The sequence below is a fragment of the Puntigrus tetrazona genome, chromosome 4, assembly GCF_018831695.1.
Source record: "Puntigrus tetrazona isolate hp1 chromosome 4, ASM1883169v1, whole genome shotgun sequence".
Classification (NCBI taxonomy): domain Eukaryota; kingdom Metazoa; phylum Chordata; class Actinopteri; order Cypriniformes; family Cyprinidae; genus Puntigrus; species Puntigrus tetrazona.
Genome location: NC_056702.1, coordinates 21,867,316 through 21,879,989, shown reverse-complemented (window position 1 = coordinate 21,879,989; position 12,674 = coordinate 21,867,316). Strand labels below are relative to the sequence as shown.

The 12,674-nt window shown below is 37.2% G+C and overlaps 1 protein-coding gene across 2 annotated transcripts; it reads left to right on the top strand.

Moving 5' to 3' along the window:
* The first annotated feature begins 1,197 nt into the window (after positions 1 to 1,197).
* Positions 1,198 to 9,575, top strand: LOC122343106 (serine/threonine-protein kinase Nek1). Of its 2 annotated transcripts, none has more exons than XM_043237439.1 (11): positions 1,198 to 1,232; positions 1,340 to 1,374; positions 1,532 to 1,595; positions 3,495 to 3,576; positions 6,141 to 6,265; positions 6,360 to 6,450; positions 6,620 to 6,726; positions 7,901 to 7,990; positions 8,071 to 8,138; positions 9,062 to 9,145; positions 9,219 to 9,574. In XM_043237439.1, exons 3-11 carry the CDS (start codon positions 1,581 to 1,583, stop codon positions 9,298 to 9,300), a joined length of 744 nt encoding a protein of 247 aa, XP_043093374.1. In that variant the 5' UTR covers positions 1,198 to 1,232; positions 1,340 to 1,374; positions 1,532 to 1,580; the 3' UTR covers positions 9,301 to 9,574. The 2 variants fall into 2 exon arrangements, with proteins under 2 accessions (XP_043093374.1, XP_043093375.1); XM_043237440.1 differs by having other exon boundaries at positions 1,218 to 1,232; positions 1,529 to 1,595; positions 9,219 to 9,575.
* The last annotated feature ends 3,099 nt before the right edge of the window (positions 9,576 to 12,674 follow it).

Here is a 12,674-nt window from a genome sequence, read left to right as displayed (position 1 = left end):
TTGGACTAGCTAAAGTTTGTTTATTAAGCGTGCAGAACAACCACCCAATAAAGCATTACAATAATCTAACCTCGAGGTCATAAACGCATTAATTAATATTTCTGCATTAGACGTTGAAAGCATAGGTCGTAATTTAGATATATTTTTAAGATGGAAAAACACAGTTTTACAGATGCAAGAAACATGGTTGTCGAAGGAAAGATTGCTGTCAAACAGCACACCTAGGTTCCTAACTGATGATGAAGAATTAACAGAGCAGCCATCAAGTGATAGGCTGTGTTCTGGATTATTATATGTGGGGTTTTTACATCCAATTATTAGCACCTCAGTATTTTCAGAAGAACCTAAGAAGTTACTCATCATCCACTTCTTTATCTACTATGCATTCTGTTAGATTCTCAATTTGGTGTGTATCACCAGGCTGCGCTGAAATATAGAGCTGAGTATCATCAGCATAGCAGTGAAAGCTAACACCATGTCTCCTGATAATGTCTAAAAGAAGTTTACACTTCAATAATCAATGCTAATTCAGAGTCAACAAGGATGTTAACATAGTTAAACTCAGACAATTCAGGTTCTGCAAGTTGTGCAGTAGCCTACCATTCCTGTTACATAATACAAGTTGAGACATTGAGCAAAACACCTTTACACTTACTGTGTAAAAAAAACAGATTTATTTAAAATAGCTACATTTCAAATTATTTAAATTTCATATGGACACCTGTCCAGACCATCATATTATTGCATCATTTTGATCGATTACATCTAAGTTATCAGATTTAGAATGTAATAACACAGGTTACAAACAACCATCTTAGATCTTAGTTTACAAGATTTAACATTGCACAATTCAGATTTTAGATATGTAAATATACAAACAGATATCTGGAGAATTCTACTTATGTTTTACACTTTGCACTTAAACAGAATTCAATAAACAAACTCTTCAAAGCACATTTTGCAAATAGCCTTAAGACTTTATAAAGACAGTTCTTTTGAAAGATTAAATTGATTCACTTTGTTGACAGTTCAGTTGTTGTACATTATATGCAGTTTTGGTCATGTGGTTGTCATGAGCAAATTTCTGAAGTCACGCACAAGGAGAATGACGATGTGTTATTTGTAGAAAACCCACCTATTAGATTTGACTGGGAGGGACTTATTTCTTAAATAGAGCTGTATTTAAGTTATAGACAACCATTATTCAGACAGACACTCTTCACTGACTATTGGTGTGTAAGAATATCCATACTTTTGTATAAATTGGTCTAGAATTTGTTTGAAAACTATGCATTTATTGTAACACTGATCTAAAAAAGTGAATATTTTTTTATTACAGTCAGATCTTCTGTGAGGTTCAATCCAGCAGTCCAGGTGAGCTGAAAAAGATAAAGATATTATCTTCTAAAAGAAGAATGTAATTGACTTTTTTTAGATGATTTGAGCTATACATATTATGTTTAGCATAATTAATTGTTCTTAAAAGTATTTAAAATTATTTGATTAATATTTGTTTTTTTTTGTTTAGCAGATAACTAAACAGTTGTAAAGGGCTTCATTGTCTAAAGTCAATTAGAAACATGGGTGATGTCAAGGTGAGTTGAAATGTATATTTATATATAATTTATATTGTGTTATGTATAAAATGTTCATTTGTAATCATTTCATTGTGATATATCACATTGTGATATATAGATCATTTTGCAATATATTTTTGTAATTATTTTTAAGTAAAAAATAATTAAAATATTAATTGCATGTTAATTTGATTCATATGGAAAGCAGTGGAAAGTGGAACGTAATGAAAATTAATGGACTTTGTTCATATGCATCAAACAAAAGTAAAGGAAGCAGTATTATTCAATTTCAAAATAAAATAAAAATAAATAATAATAATAATAATAATAATAATATAGCTACAAGCAGTAATTAAGGGACCAAGCACTGCAAAAACAAGCATCAGGCCATCAGGTTTTACTTTCACAATCACAGTCTCCAAAACATAGCACCGGCAACAACATTACAAAGAGAATAATAGCTCCACCTTCCTTCGTTGCGTAAACATTTGGGTGGTGTTTTAAACTAAACCCACTCTTTTTTTCTGAAATGTCAAGACAAGGGTTATTCTGAAACTAGCTATAAATCGTACGGATATGGGAGTTGGCTCTTCTTCAATAGTAAATAGCAACCTGTGTTATGTTAGCATGCTAGTCACTTGCTAATCATGCTGGAAACATGCTAGCAACATGCTAGCCACTTGCTAATCATGCTAGAAACATGCTAGTAACATGCTAGTCATGTTAGCAACATGCTAGTCACTTTGCTAATCATGTTAGAAGCATGCTAGCGACATGCTAGTCACTTGCTAATCATGCAAGAAACATGCTAGTCATGCTAGCAACATGCTAGTCATGCTAGCAACTAGCTAGTCACTTAGCTAATCATGCTGGAAACAGGCTAGTGACGTGCTAGCGACATGCTAATCATGCTCGAAACATGCTAGTCATGCTATCATCATGCTAGTCACTTGCTAATCATGCTGGAAACTTGCTTACAACATTCTAGTCATGCTAGCAACAAGCTAGTCACTTTGCTAATCATGCTGGAAACATGCTAGTGACATGTTAGTCAGGCTAGCAACATGCTAGTCACTTGTTAATCATGCTGAAACATGCTAGCGACATGCTAATCAATTGCTAATCATGCAGGAAACATGCTAGTGACATGCTAGTCATGCTAACAACATGCTAGTCACATGGTAATCATGCTAGAAACATGCTAGCGTTAAACAAGCATATCTTTAAATTAGAATGTCATAAAGACTTTGTGCGGAAACAGCCAATTATCAATCATCATCACGCCTAGCAACCATTATCAAACAACCTAGCAACCAAACCCTAAACAGACATATCTTCAAAACCGAATGTCACAGAGACATGGGGGTGAGCTTGTTTGACTCAGGGCAGCAGACTGCTAATCGTGAATTACTATTGCGGGGATAACACAATAACTTTTTCCTAGCCACGCCCTAGCAACAACTGTCAATGACCATAGCAACCCAAGTCCACACAGGCTTAGAGACAGGTTGGTTGGTTTATATCATTCATAATGAAAGCAGTCTTTAGTGCATCATGATGGTCAGCTGCCATTCCACTTAGTAGCAAATCAATGTGCCCTAGCAACCGATTAACAAGACCTATATCTCTGCATCACAATATTGTATAGACATGGAAACTGATTCCTCTGACTAGTGTTAACAACATTTTTTTCAGGAAATTTAACTTCTAGTTTTATATGCTGTTCCCTTACTATGCACTGAATTATGGAAAATCTTCTGAAACGAATGTTGAATCAATGCTGCTTTAAAAATGTCCGTATTAAAGCATTTTAGTAGACTGTATGTTAAGGTAGCATTATTTAATTTCTGTCAGTAATAAAGCTTTACTCCTGTAGTTCATTTCTAGTTGGTTAAGTTGACTTCTTATATTTTATAGAATCTACAGAAAAGAAGCTATCAGAATCTCCCTGATGACAGTGACTCTTCAGATGAGACAGTTGAATCTCCTTTACTGAAACGTGAGTAAATCACCCCTCAGAAATTACAGCAGTGGTTCCCAACAACCTGTGCCGGCACTAAGGGGTGCCGTGAGATCTTTGAGGTGCCGCCAAAATTCACGGAAAAAATTGCACTAACGTCATTCTCTTGGCGGGAGGGGGGAGGGGACTACCGAGATAGCGGAGAGTAGAGACCTGCAATCCCGCGGGAGTACAATGCGGGTCTCAGGGACCCGACGCAACCCAGAGCGGCGCGGGACGAGGTTTGATATGTGAACGCGGGTGCGGGCGGTAAGGTCCTCGTGTGTGTGCGGGTTGCGGGAGAATAAAATTATTTGCGGGACTCCCGCAAAATGGAAATATCTTAAAATTAAATAGTTAAAAAGAAATAAAATATTATTTATCTGCTGCACAAAAACAACACGAACAACTCAAAATAACGTAAATTCTCACGTGGTTCTTGCGAGGAACAAAGACCATAGACCCACACACTGAGCATGACACAGGTGGAGCGCTTAGTGCTACAGATATTAGTTCATTATTAAAGAAAGGAACATACAGAACTACAAAAGCCAAACAAAGGAAATCCGATATTTGGAAATGTTTTTCTATAGTATGTGACGGTATGGAAAGCACCCACCCTCGCCAGCATGCCTCAGTACTGATTGGTGACTCAAAGGAGGCAGAAGATATTGTATTAAGCAGCAAATTTGTGATCAAGTGCAATTCTTGTGATAAGCTAAAACTGTGTTTGTCGCTCTCTACTTAACTATCAGAAACTAGTTAGTAAACTATTAGTAAACTAGGTATAAGGTGTTGTTGCATGCAAACTCTCGAAATGAAACAAATAAATAAATAAGAAGAAAAAATCTACAGAGATTTTAAATATCTATTTCAGATAAGGACAACTTTTGAAAGGCTTTCCTGAAACCTCAAACAAGAAAAGGTTGGGAACCACTGATTTACAGTCTGATGTTACAAACAATTAAGAAATAACTAAAACAATAAAAAAAAACTAAAATAAACTCAAAAAAGTTGTTTAGCAGTAGTTTTTACCATGTTCTCATAATTTGGGGTATTGTATGTCCAAGTATGAACAATTATTTGCATACAATAAAACTGATATTATTTCACTGATTTACGAAGAACAAACTCAACACCACCTAATAATTTCAGTTTGCACATAAATGTTAGAAGTAATCCAACAGCAAGTAAACATACCTTATACATACCACCTTTTTCTGGAAGTTGCACAGGATTAGTTTAAAACATTTAAATTCTAATTTAACCAAATATGTTTGTATAGTCGTATCATTTGTAATAAACCCAAATACAAACTGATAATGCAGAACCCCCTGCTTGCATAATAAATATTGAATATATTTATGTAATATGTTTTTATGTATTGTTAAAAATACAACAGCCTTGTTTACTCTACAAATCAAGATTAACTTTACGTTTAACGGAATTAACATAATTAACATCATTTAACAGCAGCTTAGCTTAAACTAGCTTCTCTACTATATAAGCCTTTTAATATCATCACTGTATTGTGAACAAACAGCCCGGTGCCAAACTTTTCAGTTTAAATATTAACTTTTTTGTGTCTTTTACCTTTTGGAGGGCATAGTTAACATCAAGACATATAGCATTATCGTTTGGCTCCAGAAATAAGATGAAAAATATGACGTGAGCGGAGCATGATGCCTAAATTCTCTTTTGGGTAGTAATGCATGAGTGTTAGAATCATAGAGACAAAAAAGAGTAATATTAAGATTTTTTAAATTAACAACAACAAAAATTATTTTGAAGACACATATTTGCACTATAGATCAATGTAATCACCCTATATGGGATTAATTATGTTGCACATTTGTTAAACAAATAGGGTCCCATGTGTAGCCCATCTTGAGCCCATGCACTCATTTCCCATTTATTCCCACTAGAATCCACATGGGAAGCCCACCTGGGTTCACTATGGCCACCCTCTACTGAGGAAGTGCCCCAGCCAAATTTAAACTATGTATCATGTTAGCAGTTTGCATTGTATGCATCAGCAAATATTAAGAACATTAGCAGCAGAATTTAGCACCAGTGTTTATAAGGCATGTAATCACTCTGAGGACATGTTGATAATGAAAATATGAACAGATTACATGAGATATGTATTCTTTTAGTATGCATTTTAACTGGGGTTTACCATACAGTTGTATGTTATTTTCCATATTTTCCATTTGTCCATATTTTCATTGCGTTCGAGTTTGTGGTTGATTTCAGCTGCAGTGTCAGAAGCACACACTTATGCAGTCATCCCAATGATCACATTGCGGCAAGATGGAATTAAGAGTATTGCTAAAATATCTATTGCAATGTATTGCTAAATTAAATGTATTATGCGTAGTATAGTGCTACAAAAGAAATGAAGTTTCAGAAATTAAGAAAAAAATTTACATACACATACACGTGTGTGTGTGTGTGTGTGTGTGTGTGTGTGTGTGTGTTTTATAGGTTTGTTTTTCCCCCCTAATGAAAATGGTTGTGCAATTACAATATTTTGTGGGCATTTCTCTACATGTTGATTGTAGGAGTTTTTGAAGAACATGGATACACCAAAATAGGACAACTGGGACGAGGGATTTCAGGAATAGTGTATCAGGTGACCAACAATTCTGGAGAGCATTATGTGATTAAACAGATGAACTCCAGAGAAGTAAGTACAAACAAGTCTGTAATAATAAATCAATAAGTTTTTAATTTATTTTAAAAACTAAAACAAAACCCCCTTACCCAAAAATTCTTCTCAGAGGAAGGAGCAGAACGCTGTCCAAATGGAAGTCATGATCCTAAAGAAAATGATCCATGGATATATTGTTTCTTATGTGGAATCATTTGAAGGTTTGTTTCTTTAGATGTTAGTATTTATATATTTATATTTTCTCTCAAAACTTTATAGAACAACTAGCAATAAACAATGGTGAACAGTTGTCTGCTTTAAAAAAAGCTATTAAAAATAGGAAATGCATTTATTATCAGTTACACTCATGTTTGATGGGATATTTTTTAGATAAAGAAACTGGACTCTTTTATATTGTGATGGAGTATTGTGCGGGAGGAGATCTTTACAAGAGGATGAAAAAGCAGGCTGAGGAAGGCTTTTTTGAAGAACAACAGGTGAGTATTTTTTGTAGTCATACTGTACATACTCTATGCTGAACCCTCGGAAAGCAAGTTAGATAAACACTTTTTGAAGGCTAAGCTGCTCCCTCAACACCGGGGTTTGATGTTCTATCCTAATCTCCATGCTCAGATACTTTGCCGTAATCAATGAGAGAGGGACTAAAGACACGGGCAGTGTACTAAATGACTGTGATTACAGAGTGATCCCCGGGTTGAGCAGACACTTGCAAACTATCAGTCCCCTCAAGTGGCATTATTTCTCAGAGCCTTTACACCATGACAGTGCTTCAAATATATGACCTGGGCTGACCTGTTAAAAGAGCTGGATGACGGGGAGGAAGTAAAATCTGAGGACATCCAAGAACTGACTTGTTTCTCCACACCACAAAGGAGACCACCAAAGCCATTATATGGTGTCCATTTTGCCTCAGTGCTCTCGAGAGACCCAGCAGCCCTGGGGGTCTCGCAAACCTCTGAGGAGGTCTCTTGATACACCAGAGTTCAGTCTAGAGAGCCGTGCTTCCTGCAGACTGTAGAAAGAGGTTATTGGGAAGGAGGTCACTTGGTTTTCCTCCACCTCATTTCAGTGGGAAAGGAGCTAATGAGCCACAGGTGAGAAGGAAGCCAAAGTGGTTAATCAGATGACAGTGGGACGGGCAAACACGAACACATGGCAAACAGTTAGACAGACAAAAAAAAAACCAAAACAAACTGAACAGACTGAAGTCATGACACGCTTAGCAAGCTAAAGAGAAACTAGCAGTGACAGATCCTGATTGCAGAGAGCTGTCACAGCTGTCTAACTGCAACAAGAATTCAGAGAGTGGTTTGTAATTGTGCCGTGCCGTAAAAAGCTCACCTGGAAACACCAAATGGAAATAGTACAGGCACATGCTTTGTTTACTAATCTCATACTGAAGTGACATTTGCAATGTCTTTAGCGTCTCACTAAATGAGGACATGAATACATCAACAACATCCCCAGAACTGCTCTGAGAGTCACTTCATGAACACCATTTTGTTTGAGTAAAACTTTCATAAAATATACATATGCTACAAAACTGTAAAGGTCCTCATGGCAACACATCAAAGTAAAAGACGGGTTTAAAAGATTTTAAAGTATAAAGTAATACTCTCTGTTTTCTCCTTGTCTATCATGTCTGTGCAGATCCTTGACTGGTTTGTTCAGATTTGTCTGGCCCTTCAGTATCTACACGAGGAGAGGAGGGATATTTGTCACAGAGACATAAAACCTCAGGTGGACACTGACTAAACTCAACAAATATTTGCCACCAAATCAAATTAGTATAATTTATAAGATGTCTGTTTTCATTGTAGAATGTTTTTCTGACTGAAGATGACTACATCAATCTAGGAGACTTTGGATACTCAAAAGTGCACACAAGGTAACAAATACAAACAAAATTGTAGTAGGATCTAGTGATTAACAGAAATAAACAATTACACACTCTGGTATCACAGTGTGGTTAAGGCAATGAGCACTCGAGGAGAATATAACTCTTTACAGTTTTAATCTTCCACAAAAGAGTAAATAATAATACGGCAGGCAGACAGGCAGGTAGGCTAGAACCACACATAATCAAAGACGAGACCAGACAATTAGAACTGAAACAAACTAGAACTTAGAAACACACAGGAAATTGCAAAATTAACAAGACACATGAATACAAGAGACAATTAACTGAACGTAGGGTACATAACACATGGGACAAAAAACAACAACAAATGGACCAAATATGACGCACATGAAAGGTAGTCTACTACTATACATTTTACAGAGTTCTGTAGTCAGCCATCAACAAATGACCCAGCCCCAGCTTGGAGAGAAGATATCACTCCACTTTTTGTGGCCTGTTTGTGGGGGAGATTTCAGACCTTATTATCTTACTTCATGCAATATAAATGCAATACTGATTGAACGTTTAGATTGTAAGCTTCAAAGAATACTATTTATATGTCTATATTTCTACTCAGGTATAATATTAAAAATAAATCATTTGATTGCACAATTCCTCTCCCTGTACCAGGATAACAATCTTATCCTTATAATGTTGAGTCAACTTTAATAGTCATTTAAATACCTAAATATCTGAAACTTTTGGAATTATTCATTTTTAATTGATTTTTTTATTGTATCTTAAAATGGAACGTTGTGACATCTCATTTGGCCAGATTTGGTGATCTGCTTTTTTTCTTTTCCAGCTGATGATTTAGTTCATCCTTAATAAGATCCCTTTGAAGATTTGTTTACTCTTTGAAAATTATTTACATTGAAGTTTTTAGTATTTCACTGATTTTTCTATTTCAGAGCTGATCCTTATGCAAGCTCTGTAGTAGGTGCAGAGCTCTATGTCAGCCCAGAAGGTCATCAGAAGAAATATAATTCCCCAAGGTATGCTTTAAATATTGAAAGATGGAATGCCAACTAAAACAATGGACTTAAATTCATTCTTTTCTTTTTTAAGTGATATTTGGTCATTGGGATGGTTACTCTATGATCTCTGCATGCTGGATGTATGGGTGAGTATGTTTATTTTTCCATCTTAAGAAACACTAAATAAATAAATATTAAATAATGTAAATTATAACAGCTTGTGCTTAACATCTGGGGCCAGATTTATGAAAGAAGTTTAAAACAAGTGCTACCAAATAAGACAGGTTTGTTTCAGTTAGTCTGATTTATTGTCAGTTGATTTGGTTCAAATTATAACAGACTAACTAAAATAAGGCTTGCTTATTTGGTGTTTTGAGTAATCATTTATTGTAAAAAAAAGTTGCTCTGAGAGGCAGCTGAATTTCCATAGCAGGCCACCCCTCTGCATTGGCTCACTTTTTTGAGGTCTCAACCCACTCAGAGGCATTTCAAAGTTGACAAAACATCTATGAAGGACAAAACATCTCTGTTTCCTTTATTAGGGTACAAGGTTTACAATACATAACTGAAATGTCCCTTTCTGTCATTCACTTTAACGTTGTGTTGATTGTACTATACTAAGGGTCCCTATGAAATGCCACAACTACTGAACTGTGTCACAAGTCCAGGGGGGTGCAGATGTTGACAATCCTACATGTTATAATTAAATGCACCTCTTCACATCATGACTTTCCAACATCCAAGTCTTAAAACCTCACTCTCCAACATTCAGGAGGGCACCCATAGAGGCATAACTCATCTTAGCCAGAGCCTTTTCCCTTTAGTAATACTGACAACTGAAAAATCTTGGGATGGTATCTATTCCTTCCAGAGGAAAAGGCACTTTGGAGATCACATCTCACCCAATGAGGAGGTTACATGTGAAGATCCTCCTATGGACTTACCACATAAGGAAAAATCTGAGGTGGTCTCTGTATAAGGGGATAATGCTGAAACTCAGAACCTGTCGACAGATTGAATGTCGGTCTAGTGGAACACTGAATCTCGGAAGTGGAAAAATATACACATAGGGTTATAAGAAATTACATTTGGAACATTAACTCAATATGAGAGGTTATATGTAGGAACCTCCCCCATAATGGATTCTAACAAGTTCCTCCACCGAATTTTTCTAGGTAAAACTGCTATGTTCAGAGATAAATCTGCTATGTTCACTCAAGTACAGATACTCGTGTTTAAAATCCTCCAGTAAAAGCGGAATAACTGACTACACTTTTTTGACGTATGGACTCTGATGTGTACTAAAGTAAAACGTACCCATTACTAGATGTTTTAGTTTCATGTTGCTAACTGGACCTCACATCATACTGACACATTAATTAAAAATAACCTTTCATATTTTGTTAGCTAATTAACGTATCATGACTGAACTACCAACATGTAGAACAGGGCAGGACTAGGACAAAATTTCAGGCACGGAAATATCTCACTCATCCAGGCAATCCCATTCACGCACAACAATTTATGCAACCAAGGATAACCCAATTTTATTTAATTTTATGTATGGCCATCACATAAAATAATGTTTAAAATAATTACAGGTTCTCTATTGAACTGCACCATTTCACTTCAATTTTTCATTTTTATTGTCTTCACTTTTCATGATATCTCTATACATCTCACATTGTGTGTGTTTACAATCTTGTACCCTGCCACATTTGCCATCAGCCATCTTTTGTTATGAACACATCTGTCTCCATCTTGTAGAATACTAAATTAGTTTATTGACAGATGAGCAATTGTGATTACGAGGAATGGTTAGAAGGTGAGTAATACAGCTGAAAGTTTGTTTGTCTGGGGATAGTTGAAACTTGACTAGGGTATTTGTTTTCAGAGGATCGTTGGAGCTTGGAGCTGGACATGGAGAATTTGGACCATACAGCAAACACACAGAATCTGGAGGATAACACAAGATGTAAGTTTTCAAGCTAAGTAACAAACAGCTTCATCTCAATAGAGTGTCAATAAAGGTCCATATTGTGTATAGCTGAGACTGGACACTTAGGGGACAGTGGTGTGTGCATCTCCACAACACAGCCTTCTCCAGCAGAGTAGGATCGAGATTGGTAGCCTGAGGAGAGGTTACCGGTCACACTTAGGAGCAAAAAGAAAGATCTCCATAGCCGAATTTTGACTTGTGGTCCATAGTCTGGGACTATATCTTCGGGGATCCCATAATATCTGAAGATGCATCTTGGCAGTTTTCACGGCTGTTGGTAATCCCTTTAAAGGACGACAGAAGACAAAACTTGGAGAATCTGTCCGCTCTAACCAGAACACCAAGTTTTACCTTCAGAAGGGGGTAGGTCAGTCATAAAGTAGACTCCTATGTGTGACCCTTTAGGTTCTGGCCAGGGAGTGATTGCTTTGACCTTCCCCTCATCCATCTGCACACCTCGGTGGTGAATGATGTACCAGAGGAAGGGCACAGTTAAATTTCTCAGCTTTGAAAAAAAATAGGTACTCACACAGCTCCTTTATGACCTCAGCAATGTGCTGGTGATGTTCTGCCTCACTCCGGGAGTTTATCAGGATGTCATCAATGTAGACTAGAATGAACTTGTAGAGAAACCCCAGGAGGACCTCATGCATGAAATCTTGAAATACGTAGGGGGCATTGACTAATCCATAGGGCCTGACGAGATACTCATAGTGACCCATAGGGGTCACAAAGGCTGTTTTCCACTCGTCCCCTTCATGTATTCTGATGAGGTTGTAGGCACTGCAGAGATTTAATTTTGTGAATATTTTAGCAGCTCTTAGTTGTTTAAGGGCAGCAGGCACAAGGGACAGTGGATAGCAGAACTTTAGTGCTATGTTGTTGAGAAACTTTAAGCCACGAAAAAGAAGCTTGCTGCAGCATTGGCGGTCGATGGTCTAATATAGCCCAGGTTGACTGGCTCAGCGATGTATTCCTCCATGGCCTTACTATCCGGAAGAGATCATGCTGAACTAGGTCAATGGCACAGTCTCATGGCCGATGTGGTGATAAGCTAGCGGCTCTCTTGGGGCAGCAAACATCACTGAATTGAGAGTAGCAGAGAGGAATATTAACAGACTGTTTCTCCAGAAGACTTTCGATGGATTTGGAATTAACTGGAAGATTAGAGATGACAAGTTGGGGACGACCTGACAGACATTCTGGGAAGCAGTTCTTACACCATTTTAAAACTTCTCCTGTGTCCCAAGAGAGGATGGGTTTGTACTTAACCAAGCAAGGGTGCCCTAAGATGAAGGCAGTAACATGGTGGTACAGCCTTGCCAAAGTAGGGCGCTGGTCGGGCCATGTGACTGATGAGTGATGCCGGAGAAGAAGTGCTTGAGACTGACGGATGGATGACAGGTGATTCCATTGGTGATATGGAGACTGGAGATTATGGTGATGCTGGCTGGAGGCTTGACAGAGTGAATCCACAACTTCCTGGATCAACTGTACCCATACTGTGTCACCGGTGTTGGTCCAGTCTTCTCTTACAAAACTGACCTG

Coding starts and splice junctions, on each gene's coding strand:
- LOC122343106 (XM_043237440.1), top strand. Junction 3,577..6,140: donor TGAATCTCCTTTACTGAAAC/GTGAGTAAATCA, acceptor TGTTGATTGTAG/GAGTTTTTGAAGAACATGGA. Junction 6,727..7,900: donor GCTTTTTTGAAGAACAACAG/GTGAGTATTTTT, acceptor ATGTCTGTGCAG/ATCCTTGACTGGTTTGTTCA.